The sequence below is a fragment of the Anopheles stephensi genome, chromosome 3 (genome assembly GCF_013141755.1).
Source record: "Anopheles stephensi strain Indian chromosome 3, UCI_ANSTEP_V1.0, whole genome shotgun sequence".
Classification (NCBI taxonomy): domain Eukaryota; kingdom Metazoa; phylum Arthropoda; class Insecta; order Diptera; family Culicidae; genus Anopheles; species Anopheles stephensi.
Window position 1 is genome coordinate 82,141,804 of NC_050203.1, and position 20,936 is coordinate 82,162,739.

The following is a 20,936-nucleotide window of genomic DNA, read 5'->3' on the forward strand; positions in this document are numbered from 1 at the left end:
AGAAGAAGATGTGAGAAAGCCCGACTAGTTAGCAGGACAAGTTGATCGAATTTTTGGAGCACAAGCCTCGTTTCGTCCACATTTTCCCCCAACATCGCAACCGGTCGAAGTTCTCGGTCCCAACCTTGATCACTTGAGGCGGTAAGCTTTGGTGGTTTTAGAGGACATACTACTATACACCGTGACATTGACATTCGAAGGATTTAAATGACAAATATTACGAGGAGCTCCGGCGTATCGTCTCGCATGTTTCGCTTTATTGTCTTTAACACGAGACGCGAAAGCGAAAAGGAAACATCACGTTGCGTTAGTTTTCGGTGTTTGCTTCAGGATTGGTGTCCATTGCGGTGCGAATGGTTATGATAATGGGTATAATTTCAAATAAACGATGGTAGACTCCGATTCTAGGAAATTTTCCCTGTGTTTTACGGTTCGGCTAGCATTAATCCGGATTTGGTCCATTGTACACGGGATAGATTTTACATTTTATGGAGCAATATTTGAAGCACTTTCATGTTCTAATTAAGTGGTAGGTTTTTTTTTGTATTTTGTAAGAGCAAGAAAAATAATCCCAACTGCCATATGACACGATTCGGGGTTGCTTGTATCCAACGTACTAAATCTCCATGGCAGCTCTAACGAAACAAAATCTCCACGAGCGAAACACACACAGCATGCCATCCATAAAACCGACACTTTATGAAATCTTAGATCCCCATCCCAGACTAATGAGAAAAACGACCGTTCGTGTGTGTGTGCGTTTATGTGTGTAGGGAACTAGTAACCGGCAAAGAAAAAAGTATACGAAGCCATTAAAGACTTGTAGAAACTTTTAGCCTCTTCATAAAACTGTCCCATTTGCCGTAAACGGACACACACGGATCTAGTTTTTTTTGGGAGGCATTCGAGATCCCTTCGAGGCAACGGTAACCTGAAAGGCCATGAAAACTATCATGGTTATTGTGATTCTCGAACGAATTGAACTCTCTCACAAACTTTGACAATCAAGAAGGACTCTTGATCAAAGCCTCGAAATTTCTAGGAAGAAACGCGTTCAATAAACTCGTATGAATGATATCTGCAGCTTTATCAGCTCACGATGGGATAATTAGCATCGAGTTTGATACCCTATACTGTCGGTTGATAGCCTGACTCCTCTATCTCTCACATCAGAATTCAAGATGTTTCCCGTAGCCCTTTGAAATATTAAATATATAATAGGATTTTAAGCTCTTTAATCTCTCTAACTCTCGGGGGGTGGTCCGCCGGCCGAGGCGATAACGGCCCCAATCTTCGCACGACAGGACCGGGGTTCAAATCCCGTCCAGACCACCTCCCCGTATGTAGGGCTGACAACTTTACTAGGGGTAAAAGTAAGTCACAGAAAGCCAGAAATGGAGGTTGTAGTGAAGAAGGTGAAGAAGAAGGAGAATCTCTCCATCGGAAAGCCAAATAAAAGCGAATTTCTTCACTAGAGAACATGTCTCTAAAATTCGATTTTGGCAATAGACCACCTCTACGAAACCAACTTGAACCACGTGTATATACGTGTGAGAAGTGTGTGTGTGCGTTTGTGTCAGAAAAGCGCTGGCAAAAAGTGAAATGATTAAAACCATAAACTCTGAAAGAAGGGACCAAACATGGTAGCAAGACATGCACAGTCTTTTGACCATGCGTGTGCTGGTCCAACTCTTCTTGACAAATTCCCCCTTGGCTGGCTAGCTGGCCATACATGATAGTTAATGGGTATGGGTGTCACAGGCCGAGAATCAGTTCAAGGCACGTCGAAAAGCAAAGCAAAAAATAAATCCCACCTCTCCAAAGATTCCGGGAACGTTGATGAAAATAGTGCTTCTTGCAGGAAAAACGTACGGTATCCGATGCCGGAAATGTTATCATTAAAATACAGACCACTGCTTACATGGCGGACGTTTCGGTTTTTATGGCCAGCTGTCGTCTAAAGCGATGTGGCCATTCAGTAACGGGGAACGTATATCCCCAAAGGACACATTGTTTTATTGAGCGTTTTCGGACGCACAGGACGGAAGTCCCTGTACCGGTCGGAATAACATTTCGCTCGTGTTTCGGGGGAAGACCTTTCGAGGAGTGACATTTCGCTGTATAGAAGCGGTTTTAGGTTGCAGAAGTGGTTTGTAAGAGTAATGGTTGGTCCATTTGGAATTTGGAACATCCCGAGTTCTATGAAGACTTTAACAGAGACTGATCACACGATAGTTTATGAAACTTTCTTCAACCGGACCTCCTTCGTTGAGCCACCTGGCACAAGTTTGTCCTTCAACAATCAATCAACGTAATACACTTTCCCATCTCGCTCGTTATAAATTGCATCGCTTAACAACACTCTCTACTCCATTTGATAAATCAATATCCAATGCTCAAGGACGCCCAGACCGATTCGCTTCACCAGTAAGCCCCCGTATTGCAGCTCCACTCGCTTTCCATTAACTGCAATTTATCACTATTTACTACTCAACTCAACCATCCCCACTTACCACGCGACGATCGATCATTGTTGCGTCAATGCTGGAAGTTTTAAACCATTTCTTACCAATTCTTCCTTCTTCTGCTTTCCCTTTGTTGCGTTTTTCTTTGCTTGCAGAAACAAAAGAACCAGTGGGCAACGTTTAAACAGCCGAAGGGACACACCAACAACCGAGATGGACCGAGCTGGAAGAGCCAGAGCCTGCTTCAAAAGCCCGACTAACCCCTTGTAACGAGCCTGTAACGAACGAGAAGATGAGCGGCGTGAGCGTTTTACCAGCCGTGGACGCAATTCCAGGAAGCGGAAACACTTTTCCGCGCACAATCAATGCCCGCCGGTAAACGGATTTGAGCAACACCACTCACCGATGCATCTGCCAGGAACGTTTTTCATTTAATTATAGTCGTTGTATCAAAAACACACACGTGCCACCAACAACGGATCAGTTTCTTTGGGCCGAGTTTCATCCCGGTATTGAGCCGAAAACCCTCGTACGGAAAAGGCCCCCATCAAAAAAAAAAAACCTTGACCCTCTGGTTGGTCTTTGATCTTTCGCATGGTTTTCGAAGAAGCAGGAAAACTTTGCCTTTTCTACACTCGAAAACAAAAACTTCACATCCTTCGGGCATCGTACGGGAGTGCTCGCAAAGGAAAGTCCGAGACCGAGGACCTAAGGCAAAAGCTTCGGCTAACTTTGTCTTACTAAGCTGTCCAGCGTGATCGAACCGGCACCGACAGGACAGGCAAAGACAGGGAAGTTCCAAATCGTTTAAAAAGACGGTTCTAACCTTCGCTTCCTTTTCCTTTTGTCTCTCGGTCCCATGTCGGTGTTGAAATGATGAATCGACAGACCATTCAGTGTGTGCATGCGTGTCGCACAGCAGGCATAGTCTGGGAAGTGGAAAAGTTTTTCGCCGTTCTCTCCAAGACGGGTGTTCTTTTGCTCTTTTGGGATGTTTCGAACTTCAAGCTTGCTGCACCAAATTTGAAATCTGGGATTGGACGATTATTGCCTTTTGGAAAATCCGTCGAAAGAAAGGAAAAAATCCCAGAAAAGAAATCTTTTGCACAGACAAAATGAAGAATGGACCACGAAATTCGGTCCGTGTTACACGTGTGTTGGTTTGCTCCAACCATTCAACTGGTGTGGCTCGATCCGTTCTAGTCCTTTTCAAGCTGGGAAAAGGAAAAATAGAAAAGGATTTTTCCTTCCAGGATTACAAAGAAACATGATTAATATAACGTTATGCTTCTCTTTCGTGTGCCCCTGTTTTCCCGGGAGCTGTTCCAGCTCATCGAACACACCCTCAAAAAATGGCAGATGGTTTGATGAAAAATTGGGTTGCCAGCTGTGTGCGAGAAATGTTTCAACTTCGGTTGCCGGCGATCAATGCTGCTCCCGGCTGAGGGGTTCCCTGTAAATAATATGAATCGACCACAAAAAAAAGCTCTGGAAGGTGAAAGTCGCGAGTGAAAAAAAAAACTAGAAAAACAACACACCCGCCAACCGTATCCGTATAACTAGTTAAGTGAAGAAAGCAGCAAAAAGAAAGTAATAATATTACATATAAAAAAACAACAAAGGTCATCCCCAAGGAAGATGACTCGGATAATAGGGTAAAGTTACAACAAACAAATTGTATATTTTAGAAACAAAAGGCAAATCGAAAAGTGATAAAAACCCAGTTATTTCCAATCGGAAAAGATGGCGGATTCGAACGAAGACGGGACGGGATGGACGGTGATTGGAAGAACAAAGCGTTCCTTCTTTCTCCCGGAAAAGCACGTCCCTGTTAAAAGCTTCCGTTCTTTTCCTTGCTCTTACTCTCTCTCTCACACACACGCACCCATGCGCACACACACTACCACTCACTCCACACATACATCTTTCCGTGCAATAATTGCTCTATAATCGTTTGCGCTACTTGCTAAGGTAAACGTTCGTACAAAACTAAAGAAAAAAAAATCCAGTGACGAGAGAAGAGTAGGTAAATGATTTAAATAAGGTGAACGATGCCGTACTCCGGGCATTACGATTGTATCTCGTACGAGGAAGACAAAAGTTATGTAAATATTGTTGACCAAAGTAGCTCTCAAGCTTTCTTCAACAAAGGAATAATTCGCACACAAGCACCATCTCTGTGGTAATTTGTTTCCGGTGTCCGTTTGACTGACTGCATATGTGTGTCTGGGAGTGTGCGTTTGAAGATAGAGCGAGCTCATTAAAGATAAAGCTTTTAAATTGTTTGTTCTTCTGCTGGAAAATTGCCTCTCTCAAAGCTCAGCGTTTTTCCGTCTCCTAGTGCTCGGCATCATTCAACATTCCTACCGGCGTTAAAAATCCCACAAAAATGAAAAGCAATAGCTAGACGATCCTTAAGAGAGAGGAAGCAACAACACACATTCGTCCTTTCGATGACGATGGCACTTTCCCGGCTTCTCCCGGCAGCATTCCAATTCCGGGCGTAAATTAAACAACAAATCTAACTACCAATGGGACCAAACGGGGGAAAACCGGCACAGCACACACACACACACACTCTCAAGCTGTTCTTTGCATCCTCACCCGCGCCTAAAGTGGACGTGAACGGGAAAAAGTTTTCGGCCCCCAAAAGCCGATAAAAGCTTGACCCAAAGCTTTTCCCGCATCAGTGTGTGTGGGTGCGTGTGATGGAAGGAGCATGGACATTTGCATGTTTATAACGGGAAATGAATTTGTTATGAAGCTTCCCGCCCCGGAAAACCTCAACCAACGGACTGCCTCTGCTGGTGGCTACAGTTGCCCGTGGTTTGGAGATGGGTTGGTGAGCTGTTGGTGAAAAAGTTAACCATCTCACCACACACAAACACACTCGAAGGCACCGGTGATAGTGGCTGGATGGAAACTGATTGCCTTGGACGCATCGCTCTGGACGTGTCTGTATTGGGTTTTCTGCTTCTTTTTTCTTGTGCCGTGAAATGCGGTTGAAAGACAAACTAGAAAACATGTTTGTGTTTTGCAATGTTAATTTGCATTTTAATACGTTTCCAATGAAACATGCAACCACGGGGCCGGTTTTTGTTTACAATCTAAAAACAATTTTATTTCGAAATATCGTCATCATGTTACAGGAATAGCATTTTTTGACATAGGATTGCATACATGTTGGCGTTTCACTATTGAACTGTGATTTAATGGTTCAATTTTTAAGTTTTGCTTAGTTTCAGAGCTCATCATCAGAAAGTTAAGTTAATGCTAAGTTTATAAAGATTTTGAGACTTGGAAAATGCAGATTTGCCTTTCCATGTAAGCTGTCCACTTGGTTTGAAAAGTATTCAAATATCACTTACAGTATAGAAATACCACTTTTTGGTACAATATTTATGAGTAAACCGATAGGAAAAATCCAACGCATGTTAAAATAATCCTTAACTCAGAAGAAACATTTTTCTTCACATTTGAAAATGAACGGTTTCACTTCTTAGAGAAACCGCCTGAATGTATGCAATCTGAATAGAAGTTGCTCACAACCATGTTCATCAACACCTTTCTTTGGCTACATTATCTTACTTTTGGTGGCTATGTTATATTTTTGATTTTCTTGAATAATTTTCCAAAGTTTCTAACAATTTCTATTTTCATATATAATCATTAAGAGCTTCCTCATAAAAATGTTTCTCACTTAATCAGTTTCGGTAGGCCATTTCGGTAGCAGAAACTTTTCCTACTTCAATCAACCCATAGCGTTGTAGCTGTTGCTCTCCATGCTCAACAAATGTCACCTTCCTAATCGCAAGCCTAGTTGGCCTAGCCTAGCAAAAGAAACACGGTCACACACTTTACTTGCTGCTCTTCGCCTAACCTTTCAGGGCAGGCATGATCTTCTCGATCCAATCATACGTCCAAAAGTGGTACTTTCTCACCCTATCAGCAATCGTTCAAGCGTTCTCCAGCTACGTGACGCACTTGACTATGCGTCACTTGCTGTCACGAAGTGTTCCGGCGTCTTTTTTGTTCCTTATTGATTCGTTTTTAGCTTCGTCTTTAGTTTTTCCCGTGTCAGGCGTGCATCACCTACCAACACACTGTATCGATCCCTTATCATTGACACCACCAACTTTTCCGGCATCGAAAGCTGTCGTTCATCGTTTTTCACCTCCTTAATCAAATTCCACCCAGCTCCAAAGGGGAAAGGGTCCATGCAGTTTGGCATTTTTTTCTCTCTTGTCGGCTTCCCTTTTCGTTGTGCGATCAAAACATTTCCAAACAACGAAATTGTCTGTTGTGAAAGAAACATGGCAACAAAAGTGTACTTTAGTGTTTTTTGAGGAACACCACGAGAGAGAATAGGTAAAGACAATAGGAAGGGTGTGTGAGTGGATAACCGTAAAGTGGTAAACATTTCTTACCCCCTAGTACAAGCACAAGGTGAAAAGAATTGGAAAACTTTTGGTGATCCACCCGCACACACACACACGTTCGCAACTTCCGCCCATTGACCTACTTCAGTGCGGCCTCTTTTCCGGCTGGTCTTTCATCGAAAACCAGTTGAACGTTCGGGATCGGAGCTTAAACTTTTAGGACACGGCGGGCCAGAACTCATTGTATGTGTGAGTGTGTGCTGTGTTTGTTTTCGAAGGACCTTCATCGGGGAAGGTGTGTTTTTGTTTCTCTTTTCGTAACTCATTTTATTCTGCATTTTATAGCAAACAGCTTCGAGAAGAATGTGGGCTGTCGTCTTTCTTACTCGATGAAAGAAGAAAAAATGGTAAAATAATAAAAGTCTTCGTTTGACGCTTTTTGAGAGGATCATAAGAAACAGTACGCTTTTTTGTGTGAGGTGATTTAAAACGTACGCATTGTGGAAAAATTCTTAGATGGCTCAAGACGTAGTTTTGTTTTCCTGGCGAGAAAATAAAAAAAATGAGCAACAACTGCAAACATATGGGACACACAATCAACCCCACTCGGAACAGAGAGACTGGATGGTGACTCCCGCCGCCACAAACACAAACAAAAGGTGTAAGAATGTAAGGAAAGAAGTCAACAACAAAAAACTCGAAACCTTACGCTCTCGAAACACGCGTGACACAGAACTCGTTCAGGAGTGGGTAGCAAGCAAGCAAGCGTGCTGACTTTATGAGCACAATCAATGGGCCGGAAAATTTATGCAAATAAGCACTGGCATCCCCAGCACTTTTCAGTCGTGGTGGTTTACCTTTTTTACTGCCTCTATTTGTCACCGTGGGGTTGTTTGTTGTTCCTTTTTTTCGTTGAGACACATCGCACACAGCTGGGGTTGATGGTTGCACATAATCGGCGAGACACATTTTCCACCCTAGTATCGGTGTAGAAAGTGGTTTTTGTATGGTTAAATGATTCTGATAACATAAAGTGATAATTTTTAAAATGGTTTAACAAAATCCGCTGTTAAAAGACCCATGCTGGTTTATTGGTTTCCAGTACAAAATCAACTACTAATGCTGTAATGGAGACGCCTGGTGCTTTGTGTTAAAGTAGTCATGTGGTCGTAAATGACACAACAAGCCATATCGGTATTTTTAAGTGAAAAAGGTTCATTTAAGTTGAGCTTATCAGTTTTCAACACAGAAAACCCCCATGCAGATTTTCCGCTTTGTTGTGATAAAATTGAAAATCTACCACATGATGGAGACGCCTGGTGCGCCGTTACACTTTCGATGGAGGCAATAATGGTGCTCCACAATCAAAACGAAAAACAAAAACCACTCCCCTGACACGGCATATGAGCAAAATCAGACACCATTACGAGCACAATGCAACAGATGGAATGAATAGCTCAACCATTGTACGTGCTGGTTGAATGTTGAACAGCGTGGAATACACTCGGGAAGGGCCGCTTTTCATCTTAATCATTTCTTTCAAACAGTGCTCTTGACAAACGGCACAAAGCAAAGTTTTGTTTTCTACAGGCAGTCCTTTAACCGCCCTCACTCTTTCGGCACAGAGCAGCGCGATAAGGACGAACGGAACCTGCTCACTCAATGCCAAAGTGTTTGCTGATTGATTGAGGCCAGACCTAAGAGTAGCAGCTGCTACTGCTGCCGCTGTTGTTGGGTACAATCATTTCTGAATACCTCGACAGGAAAGAAATGGCAATGGTGATAATCATGTGTTAATGTGGCCCACCTATGCCTTGCAGAAGTTACAGCTAGCTAGCTTGAAAGCAGGCATGGTTTCGACCTCTTTAAGCACGACAGGGTGAACAAGCAGGTGATTCATAATCGGTCATTTTGAGGGTGTGTGTGTGTCTGTGTGCTGGTATCAGATTGAACGTCTGGAGATAAGTGATGGCTCTTTTATTCGTCATAATCATTTCCAGCCAGTGTGTGTGTACCGTGTGTAGTCCTTCTCTTGTGGTTACCCTTCACATTGCTTCTCATCTAGCACCTTGAAGAGCACAATCGACGGCTGTTGGGTCGTTGGTTCAAAACATCACGCTACAAGTAGCACTACTTCTCACTTTTATTGAACTGTGATTTATATTAAGCAACCATTGTCATATGTCGCTCGCTGCAAGCATTATGTTCTATGACATAAATACAAAGGAAACTGTACATAACTATCATAGAAATTCAAATACATGCTGATGTATGAGTTTGTGTGTGACAGTCGATGAAACACTACAATTATCTTAAAACATAACAGACTACAACACTGTTTATCCGATCGCGTACCGCTTTAACAAAGAATAGCAACAACACATACCACATCACATAGCTACTCACATTAAAGGAAGAGAAACTAAATTTCCAAACGATGAAAAAAAACAAAGAGTAAGGAGTAAAAATAGTTTCATTAACGTACCTTTGAACGCTAGCGACACGTAACTCACCAACAACAACCCAGAAGCAAGCAAGCACAACATACGAGCATAAAGGAGCAACAATCGTTAATGCAATATGATATTTATAATGCATCTTAATGGTAGCTCCAAATTGGTAGCTATGGTTCATTTTAATGCGTAACATATTCTTCTCTCGATGTAAGTGAACGTGAAGCGCAAAACGATTCGTGGGAAACAAAAATAATAACTGAAGAAGAAGAAGAAAACAAGCAAACTTAAATACATTAAACTGTAACACTATAAACGAATAAGTATTGTAACATCCAAAAATATCAAACGAAAAAGAGGTGAAAGAAGAGTTGGAAATGCAAATGGATAAAGTATATTTGTACAAGCAAGCAAGTTAAGGTGAGCAGCAAACAGACTAGAGAGCAAATTCGAACAAAGATGCTCATGGAATGCGAGGGCACATTCGATAGGAAACAACAACCAAACAAACAAACAAAAAACCCATAAACAATAAACACAAAGCAAAAGTAATATTTAACACACTCATCGCTAATAATATGCATTTGATAAACGATAAAGGATACAAGTTGTAAACATTTTTTTGTATTGCGTTACCTAGACATTGATATATCGGTATGTAAAGGGAAGGAACTGGATAAGACAAAACAATCTAGAAAGAGTGTCTTGCAAAAGGGAAAGAGTGTTTAGCATATGTGGAACAAATAGAACAAATGTAAATAAAGAGTAAGCACAAACGAACAGCTGAGACAAGCTTGTGGGGGGAAACGGAAGACAGAGATGAGTAAAGTACACAATCCATACAAAAAAAAATAACACGCACACTAGCTAAACGTGTTTTTGTGTTCTTGGTTTTTCCGTATTCGGTTTTACTTCTAGAAAAGTAAAATAAGACAAAAAACGTTTTTAAACAAAAGTGTTACAAAATGATATCAGCTTGCTAAATAAAACAAAACAAAACAACTATTTAAACCTTAATTCGCTAATCGTAAAACATTTAAATCAACAGAGTTACAAAATGCGAATAAAAATCGAAGCATCGAGCAAGGACCGGGGACAAACTAGAATATGCAATAAGAGGAAAGGGGGAACAGAGGGTATTCGGTGGTTTCTCGGAGGATGAGAAAAAACAGAAAAAAATGCACAAATAAATCGAATGTATCACAACCTATTCAGCAACAAGACCCAAAAACAAAAGGCCGAGGTCCAAAAGTAACAAATGAAAGAAAGCAAAGGAAGCAGAAAAAACAAGAAAACGAACAAAATGAATAAATATTTTAAAAAGCATTAAACAACTCACAACTGCAGAATGAAAAATGCTACAAAAGAAGGTAAATAGGAACATACTGACAAGAAATTAAAAATCCGTTGTACAACCCACAAAACCACTAACAAGGAAAAACTGATACCCGAAAAAGAAAAAGAAAAGCAAATAAAATACTTTACGGAAAAATAAGCAAAATGGAAGCAAAATTCCACCACAAAGAAGAAAAAAAACTACCAAAACAGAAATCGAAATTGTGCAAAAAATAATGAAACAAAATGAATAACTAATGAGTGTTTTTAATTGCCACTTTGAGAAAACCAGGGCTCACTGGAAGCAGCGAGCGAGATTGATAGTAACGATCGTGTTCGTAGCGCAGTAAAGCGAACAAGAGGAGACAAACTAACTCGGTAAATGATGTGGAAAACAGGCAAGTTCTTTACGGCGGGAAGGCCATGTTGTCATTATGCCCTGCCACAAGCGATGATAAGCGGACGGCGCACAGATAACAGTTTGTCGATGGGGCAATTAATTATGCATTTTTTTGTTCGTCTCCTTGCCTTTCTCTATTACACCCTCTCGCTCTTTTTCTCCCCTAAACTTCACCATGGGGCGGTGAAAAGTGTGACCAAGTACAAACTTTATCTATTTCACACGTACTCCGCCCAATGATGCTCGAGAGTAGCATCGTAATGAAAGTATAATTAATTAAATTGCTTTAAATTCTCATATCCTTAATCACTGTGCGATAGAGAGCGAGGTAACGAGAGAGAAGGATAGCGTCATGTGCTGAGTGAAAGAAATTGAAACGCTCATCGTCTCCAATTTCTACGGACATTGAAAGCTCATATGTGGTGAAAAGTGATGTGGTGGCTGCAGCAGCAGAAGCAAAAAAAAAGTGGAAGATCGTTCCCATGCGTTTTACCTCGCAACCTCATGGACCCATCCAGTTTGCAAACCATCCCTTGTGATTATTCAACCTATCCCCCCGTTTGCTGAACTCGTTGCATCAACTCTCATTAACGCTAATTTCCATTCGCGATTATTATCATTACCAGAGTCCGATAGCGAGTGTACAGTGAGAGTAGGAGCTCTCCCGGAATGCTTCGTTCTTGTGGGAAAACTCTTCATTAGCGGATCGGGTCGGATGTCCTATCACCCCACGGTGCTGCTATTGAGCAAAGCCCCGAAACTTTTTGAACCATTTAAGCAAGTTTTTAAGGGTGGAAGAATTAAATTATACGATCAACTCGCTCATTGTGAACACATTTTCCACCAGGGCGATGCAATCTCACCGGAACCGGAACAATTATGGTAAATTTTATGTGTGAAATAGCGTTGGAAATTTGGCGCATAATGCTAAACAATTTTTAATATTTTGCGTGGCTGTAACATTATTAACTTGAATATTTTGCTTGATAATATGAGCTTATGGAAATAAAAAAAAAATCCGCTTCTTTTCTTGATTCAATTACCAAAATAAGTAGGTAAGTATCGCACTAAATGGTAAGTAAAATAAATGCCATACGCATTGCATACCTTCAGGCGCTTCTTTCCTGAGGCAAGTCTCTTCGGAAGCGTATAAAAAAGCCATCTACCGGGAAGCAGCCAACGCATAATAATGGAAGTTATTACTTTAAAGTCCTACCAGATAAAGACATACCCACCCACAGATCCAATAATCAACTTGACCCATACAGATTAACCTAATTATTCAGTCTGTAACGACAAAAAATCCAACGTTATTGGCCCAACCCAACCCATCAAAAAAGGTTCCGAATGGAAACCCTTCCCTTACCGCCCATTCATTCTGTTAATTCAATCAAAAGTTATTACTCTTACGGGTCTTTGCGAGTGTGTTGGACTGTGTTCATGCTCTCGAAATCGAACGAATTTCATCACCGCACACACATTTCTGAGCTGAAAATTTAACCCTGGAACTCAAACGGAAATCCGAGCGTCATTACAACAGTTCTTCTACCTAATGGAAAAAAACGAACACCTTGCATGCTCTCGGACTGTGGCAGAATGCACAAGGAATGTGCTTTATTTCCACTCCAACGCACATTCGGTCAACCGTAATGCGTAATGAAGTTAATAGGGAAAATTTATGGTCCATACGGTGCTGCTTCTACTGTTCACCTTCGACTCATTTTTTTTGGTTTTCGTTCGGCTGCTGGCTCTTTGACCAACACAGACCGTTTTTGGGTTCCGTTGTCGGCAATAAATCGAAAGATGACTACCAGATGCTGCCACCTCCACACCAAACGCCACTATACCCGAGGCGTCAAGTGGGAAGATAACGTACCGGGCGGTGGTCGAAATTTAGCACGCCCAGTGCCGCACCGGCATCAAATCAATAACTTAGTTTTTATTATTCGCCACACCACACGAAGAATTGATATATCTTCCGGGACGGTTTCGCAAAATTGTTGCTCCCGCTAGGGTCCTCCACCACGCAGAAGTCAGATGGTGATCCGGCGGCAAAGAAAAACCAAACACCCGGAAGGCAGGCAGCATAACTTCTTGACATAAGTACTTATGCCATCAAAATAGCGAGCGAGGCGCAAAACGGGCGCCCCTTCGCCTTTAAATTGAAAATAGACAGCCCGATTCACGGGAAAAACAAATCGACGATCTCCCCCCCTGAAAACTGTCGAAGCTTCAAAAACATCAAACACACATACTTGAAGTGTTCCATCATAATGAAAATGAGCGGAATTTAAATTTTCCACCCAGGCCCGGTGCTTGTGTGGAGTGATTCGAATTCTCGGCGCAACAAAAGCTATTCAACCTTTCGGTGGAAAAGTGATTCTAATGAAGGCCACACTTCAACAAACACGTACAAAAGCAAATATCTTACCGGAGTGCTTCTTGCGCTTCTTGATTTTTACGAGCAAATCATTTATTCTGAATGGAGCGAAGGTATTACTGCTCACCTACACATGTGACTCGGATGTGTGTGTGGGCGTACTCGAATCCTTTAAGAAGTACTGTACTTCTCCGAATTTAATGATGAAATGTCGTAAAAAGAAGGTTTTTCTTTTACAGTATGAGCGGCAACCGACACACCGATCACATTCCTGCGACATTCCTCCCGGATCATCCTTTTGTCCGTGTGCAATGAACTTTCCATGCACACACGCAGATACGCTTTCCAGGAAACCTCATAAAATCATAAAACCGATCCCACATGCTGCGCGTACAATCTCAAGCCGGACCTTGGACCGCATGTTGCGTGCAGTTGCTGCATTGCTGGTGAGCGAAACTTGAATGTTTGTAATGATAAAATTCCAGCGCACCGAGGGCGGCACGATGCAATACGATTTCAAATAGTTGGACTATGGAAGGTAGAACTCGACCCGGACGGATTGGCTTTGATGTTGACGATTATGTTATTGGTAAAATCAGTCGCATGGATGTGAGGAAATATATGCAATACAACATTGTGTCTACAATGTAATGCTTTAAGAAAGACTGAGGGGAAAAAGTGCTGCAATGTGTATTAATATCAATAAAAAAGTTTCACTTCCTTCCATGAGCATTTAATGTGCACTGAGAATATCCTTTATGGCATATTTTTTCTCATACAAAGGCCGTGTCTAACTGAGCAACGCATTACTTACATGGAAACAAGTTTCTGGAGCATACCTCTAGGCGCATTTCCTTTCAAACAGCCCCGCCAATTGAATTTTAACGCCATCAGAATGACGACAACTTTGATGTTACAGTAATCGACGTCATTTTTCAATAAATGTGGAATTTTGAATCTTACGTAAATGAAGTTAAGTATTATATAGTTGTAGTTTAGTTGGATAAAATGCTGCTTGCTCTCGAAACAAACTGATTGCCTAGATGCAGCAAGCCAAATTTAAGACCACTGCTTAGCTAAAGTTATAATTAATCAAGCCCTGGATATTAAAAAAAATACAAAAAATCTAAAAGAAATAAAAATAAGTTGTTTTTATGCTCTCGAAACAACAAAAGCCTGGGTGTATGCAATACATGATACTTGAAGTTCAAAGGAAGGTGAGTCATTTTTTTGTACAATTGATATTATATTGAATTTTAATGAATTTCACTTTTTTAAAGCTACAACAAAACAAAATCAATGGCCCACAATCAGTGTTTGCTCTCTATATACACAAGGAATTAATTATAATAATAATGATTGCATACATTCAGGCGATTCATCCTCGTTCTCCTACACCATAGCTATAAGCTAACGATAAACAAACATCTTCCAGAGTTGATATCAAACAGCCAACAACTTTCCAACACCATTCACCCAACTAATTCTTTGCATCGAATCCACTCACTCAGCAAATGGAAATTGATAGAATAAATTATTATCACCGAGAAAACCCATCGAGACAATAGGACCACACACACGCTCGCGCTACGAACCGATTCTTTCCTTCAGACCACACAAACATAAGCATAATCGTTATCATTTTTCATCCACTTCATGCCTTCGATCGTCAACGTCGAAGAATTGGCAAATAATAATGCCCGCGCGCTTTCTCTCTGTGTTGCTTTCTGTATCAAGTTTCCCTCATTCTGCACGCATGTATGATCTATTCATCCGTTCCTTTCCGACTAACTCCATGTTTCCAAGCTTCAATTACACACTTCTCCCATCGCTGAGATAGTGAATGAAATTGAAACTTGATTTCCCCATCCTTGCAACTCGGTGGCAAAGCCCGGGAGAAAAGTCGATGTATACACACACACACGCACAGATCGAGATAAAGTGACGCGAAGCTGAAAAAGCCATCCATCCAGTGATCGATAGAACGAGTTGGATGGGGTTTGTCTGTCACACAGGGAGAAGCGTATTATGCTTACGCCGGCGAAAAAATGCAGACAGATTGATAACGTACAAACGCAACACAAAGCGCAGCTTTTCTATGCGCCATAAACGATGATGAAATATTGTGGCTGTTTTCTTTATTATAATCGAACCACAAAATGTGAGCCGAGAGTACAACAAATCTTACATAATCAATTCGGGCACGCCTAGCACATGAGCGCCCCTTATTGTGTGGAAATTCTGTTCTCGAACCGTTCTAAAGCAAGTTACGTGGAGCAAGCCAATAGAAGCAAAAAATCTTAAACCACTCGAATCAATCTTGGGGACTCGATATTTTATGGACCAAAAAACTTTGGCAAGCCTGGAGACACACTCGGCCCAGAAGATACACTTGCACGTACCACTGTATTAAAGCCATTTTATTTTTTTTCGCCCGATTCGATTCGATTCAGGCTACCACCGTGCTGCATCAAACACGTGTCATCTGGTGCGACCGGTTTCCCGCCGAGTCGAGTCGAGGATGGATTGTATGGATTTTGCCCGGGTTCTGTTGTTGCTACTACCAAACCCAACCGCTACTGTGTTCGCTTTCGTACCGGATGCCGGGTGTATGATTGATGATGTTTGAGCTGCTCATGCTTTTCAATAATCGGAACCAGAAGGAGCGAAGCAACTCGAGAAAGCTCGAACACACACACACGCGAACCGAGCACTGAGGCTGAGACATATTATGTTCGACTTTCTGCAGATAGCAGATGCAGCTCAGCGAGGAAGACGTATTTCATCACTTTTTTTTGCTCCGCGTCGGTTGGCGATGGTGTGGGAGGAGTTGCCAGACTTAAAGCGACCGGTCCGGAAAACTCTAAAGCTCATCCTGCTGATTGATTTATTATGGTTCGTTACGGAGGGGAAAAAACCCCTAGCTGCTTAAAAGTACAATTAAAAACTAACGCAAACGAACCAATCGAAAGTCTACCCCCGTAACGGTCCCAATATAAATCAATTAAACGCGACGGTAACGGTTGTTCTGGATCGGTTCATCTGCTCCCGCGAAACCCGAACCATCTGCCAAAACACCGCAGCGATAATTCCATTTATAGCGTATGCCGTTCGATTTTATCACACCACTTTGTGCAGCGAGCGCACGCTCACCATCACACGCCATCAAATGGTAATGGTGGATCATTTGTTGCGATCTTCAATTAATTACACCGTTCGTTTCCGGATGCAACGCGCAACACGCTTCCAGGCACGAGCGAACCGGCCACCGCCACTAACGATGGCCGGAAACGATAACTCAACGGATTAGCGGTGGCGAACAGGGTACACGAAACGGGTCCGGAAATTGGAAAATGTGAAACCGTGAACCATGAAACTTCGGACTTTTGATTCGGCGGAACAGAGGAGTCGAAAAGTTTGGACGAGATGTGTCGGAATTAAATCATAACAAGGGATTAAAATGTGGTACGACGAAAGAGTGGAGCGATTTCTGGTAGTTTTCATTTAAAATCAGGATTTATTTTTCCTTAACTAAAAGTTGTTAAACACTATATCTGATACACATAAAAAAGGCTATGAAAATTATCCGATTTATCGAGGTCTGCAACTGACAGGTTTCCAGCCAAAGTGTAGAGCATCCTGTCGAACAATATGTGGCAGTAGGTGAAGCCAGCAAACATCCGGCTTAAATAAAAGCAAACCTGCAATAGTTTGACTGAAAACCAATGTGACAAAGGTGCAGTTCCTGCAAACAGGACATAAAAGGCTGCAGAGAACTGGTCTGAAATTGAATTAAATTGCTGAAGTGTGTGGTGAAGCAGATATTCTCAAGATGACCAAGGTAGCCCTATACTATGCCAGGAAAGAACAAGACAATGAGTCGTCAATAATTGACTGGATACTTTAAGATCATCAAATTTCCCTCGAGACTAACTTTTAAACCTACCTAACTGAGATGACATGGGGCGACTCGGTAGCAGATGCGACAACGGCGCCGGTCTTAATACGTCAGGACCGGGGTTCAAATCCCATCCAGATGGTTCCCCCGTAGTGAGGACTGACTATCCAACTACGTGATATCATTAAGTATAGTAAGCCAGAAATGGCAGGCTTGACCTAAGAGGTCGTTAGGCCAAAGAAGAAGGAGAGAACTGAGATTACATATCTTCAAGGAAGTCTTTATCAAGAAAGGTCTTTATCTCCCTTGAGACCAGCATCACTCTGGACACTTTGGACACAGACATTAAACCATAACATTCTCTCAATAATTTATGAATTGTGGAGTGGTCCGGTGGCCCAGGCGACAGTTGCACCGGTCTTCAAAAAATGGACCAGGGTTCAAATCCCACCCAGACCGCCAGAGCAGAGGAATATATGGATCAATGTAAAGGTGAGTATCACGACCTTCAAGAATAACGCTGCTAACAGCTCAATACTGTGTCACGAAACATTCTGTTTTATTCTCCTCACCTCGTTCTGCGATAATCTACGAATAAAAATAGAAAAGTTTGGATATAAAATCCTCGCAGATAGGTCTTCTGCACACCTCGTATTACTCATTGCTTAATGAACATAAAAATCACGCCTCATCCTCATCTCACACACTTCATCCCATTCTTACTCCATATCCCAAAGCAGCGAGCTTTGCAGCTACTAAAGATACTACTACTTTTCAGAATTCATTATTTTCCAAGGTTACTGGGTGCGCACATAATTATACCGACCCAGCCGTTCCCCGCCTATGCGCACCAGACTCTCGCTAACACCCCCCCCCCCCCCCCCCCCCCCCAAAAAACCACTCGTAAAGTGCCAAAAGCAAAAGTGTCGGAAACAAGAAATATTAACAGATGAGCGGGTAAAGCAAGTGAAGCAACAAAACACAACTCTCCCGCTGTCCCACTCAAGAAGGTCAACATTTCGCCATTCCCGTGGACGTGCTTCACCAGCGAATGAACCACTTTCGCTTGTTGTTGATGGAATGGTTTTTCTCTCGCTCCATTTCGTGCGCCACTCGTCGCGTTCATCAAGTTGCTGTGTTTTGTCCACGAGATGAAAAAAAAAGAAACCAAAAGCAAGGACAAGCAACAGCGCAACAATTGCAACCAGGCACTAGCTTTTGTCCGTTGGTTTTTTGGGGAGTACCCTTTTCCCGTGGCTCCGTGGTGGATTTTCTCACCCAACAGCGACTGGTTGCATTTTAATGACGATTTTCTAATTAGGCCAACGCGCTGCTTCCAGGTGAAAGCTCTTAAAGTGTGAACGTGGAATAGCCAGCCACTCGGCCCGCTTGTATGCACTTGGTGTTGTTTTGCAAATGAGAGTCGTGTAATGCTACGAGAGAAGGAAAAAAAGGGGAAAAAGTCCGCCCAGTTATGGCTATCGTTAAAATTCATAATGATCGTCATTTCAAAGGCTTAGCTATGGAGTTAAGGATGGCAGAGAAAAGTAAAGCTGGGAAGAAAAAACTCTCATACACATTTTCTACTGGAAACAAGAACGTTGTAAAGTGTGCAAAAAAGTCCATTGTTTGTGATGCGATTGTAACAACTTTTGTTATGCGACCGTTTGGCATGGTGCAAAAGTTTTGCAAATTTATGTTTATTGTCTCTGTTTGCGTGGTACGCCGTGGCGTCTGGTACATTGTACCTTCTTACCTTTTTCCCCCCCCTTTTCCACTCCTACTCACCCAACCGGTGCTTGATCATATTTATAAGTCACGATTATCTTGTAGTCCTTGCGCAACTGGGTGAGTTTGCTCGACAAGTTGTCTTCTTCTAGCGATAGGAGAGAAAAATATGATTAAACTTTTCCCTAATTGCAAACTGGTACTCAAAGCAAAAGCCAGTAAGTATGAGAGGATTTTTTTTCCGTCTTCCATTATCTATGGGTGGCGCGGAAAACAAAAAAGAAGCTAACCAGACATAATTCACGCACGAGTAACATTCTATGGCACCAGGATAAGGCGCACATACATCGCATACATACGCAGGGCAAACAAATGGTGACATAAACGGTACTTAAAACTCTTCCAGATACTTTTGCTTCGTTTTGTTTTGCTGGTTCTTTGGTTTGACTAAAAAGATTATTTCATTTTCCGAATGCTCATTATAGCTCGGCACGTGTATCCGTAACTCGATGGTACCTGTTAAGCAAGAGTGATTATTATTTTCTGCAACAGATAAACAATTTTAACAAAGGCTTGGATTAACAATCGATACGGAAGTCGGTGATGTTCATGATGAATATGAAAATCAGTTAAAGGTAAGGGCAAGTCATACAAGTGACAGGCAGTAAGGAAATATGTGAAATGAAATGAAACAACAACAAAACTTTTAAGTTTGTTGTGTCAAATCAACTTAAATATAATTAAACTACAAATTTGCAACTAGTGTGCCAAACGCACATTCGTTCTCCCGGAGCAAGACAAATTGGTTCTCCTCAGCTCGCAAATCACTCTAGCCAGGCAGCCAAAAATCCTGCCAAAAATCGACTGAACACTTCCGTTTCAGATTATAGCACCACCAGTAGACTGGAAGCCGGTGCCAGGAAGGGCCTTTTACTTCCGTGTCGGCTGGTGGCGGCAGCTTGTTTGAACGACGATTATTTACACAGCCAACTTAAGAAAATGATTAATGAACAACCTTTCGCCGAACAGTGGTCCCGGAAAGCTTGAATGAGTGAAATTGAGGACCGGCCGGGAACCGAACGCACACACACGCGCACACGGGGAAACCATTTCTCGTAAGCAAATAGATGTAAGGATGGTTTTTATTGCTTTCCGTTCTTTCTGGTGGCTACGGTGAACTGTATTTTGTTTTATTTCTATCGTTGGCTGTAATGTTAAGGATAGTGGGGAAGGAAGCCCAAAAAAAGCGTGCTCTAAGAAACTCAACCAAGAACGTTGACATGTAGGAGTGTGGTAATACGGCTGTCCATCAGACATTGGTTTGCTTCCGTGTACACAAGCATAAAACATCTTTTTTCTTCGAATGGGGTCGAAACCAATTTTTGTACCGCAAACAACCTCACAACAAGCAACAAATAAGATGCTCGGGGAGTGCTGATGTCGAACGTGAGTAGTCGTAGTGGAGTGAGCTTTACCTAAGCATCACCCTCAAAAAATCAAATCGATTAGTCTCGTTGTCCTATTTGAACTAGTGATAATTTATTATAATGACGAGCCTAGCAGATTGCCCTTAGAGCACGTCAAAAGTATACGGCATCGATAAAGGTGTCAACAATTTGATTAGTTGCTAATTGATTTCGGAATCGGTTCCAATCGACCACAAAGCCGATGCGGTTTGCTGAGGGCTTTTCCATTGCAGAAGGGATAAAGCGTTAAATGATGGTTGACAGTAGTGTAAATAGTTGATTTATGTTCAATTTAACACGCGTTTCACTGCATTAAATTATCTTTATTGAAACAAATCATGTGTCCTTCATACCTCATTCGCTTGTGAAGGGTTTAACCAAAAAAATAATCAATTTACCTTTTTTAAATAAATTTTCAATAAAAATATTTTA

At 41.9% G+C, this 20,936-nt stretch overlaps 1 protein-coding gene across 6 annotated transcripts in view; it reads left to right on the forward strand.

The window, feature by feature from the left end:
- The window catches only part of LOC118513649 (potassium voltage-gated channel protein Shaw-like), an 86,586-nt gene extending 75,827 nt beyond the window's left edge, over nt 1–10,759 (forward strand). For all 6 annotated transcript variants that reach the window (XM_036059719.1, XM_036059717.1, XM_036059722.1 and 3 more), the window contains exon 9: nt 2,621–10,759. In XM_036059719.1, coding sequence (XP_035915612.1) covers nt 2,621–2,649 — 29 coding nt within the window. In that variant the 3' untranslated portion in view covers nt 2,650–10,759. The remainder of the gene's footprint in view (nt 1–2,620) is intronic.
- The last annotated feature ends 10,177 nt before the right edge of the window (nt 10,760–20,936 follow it).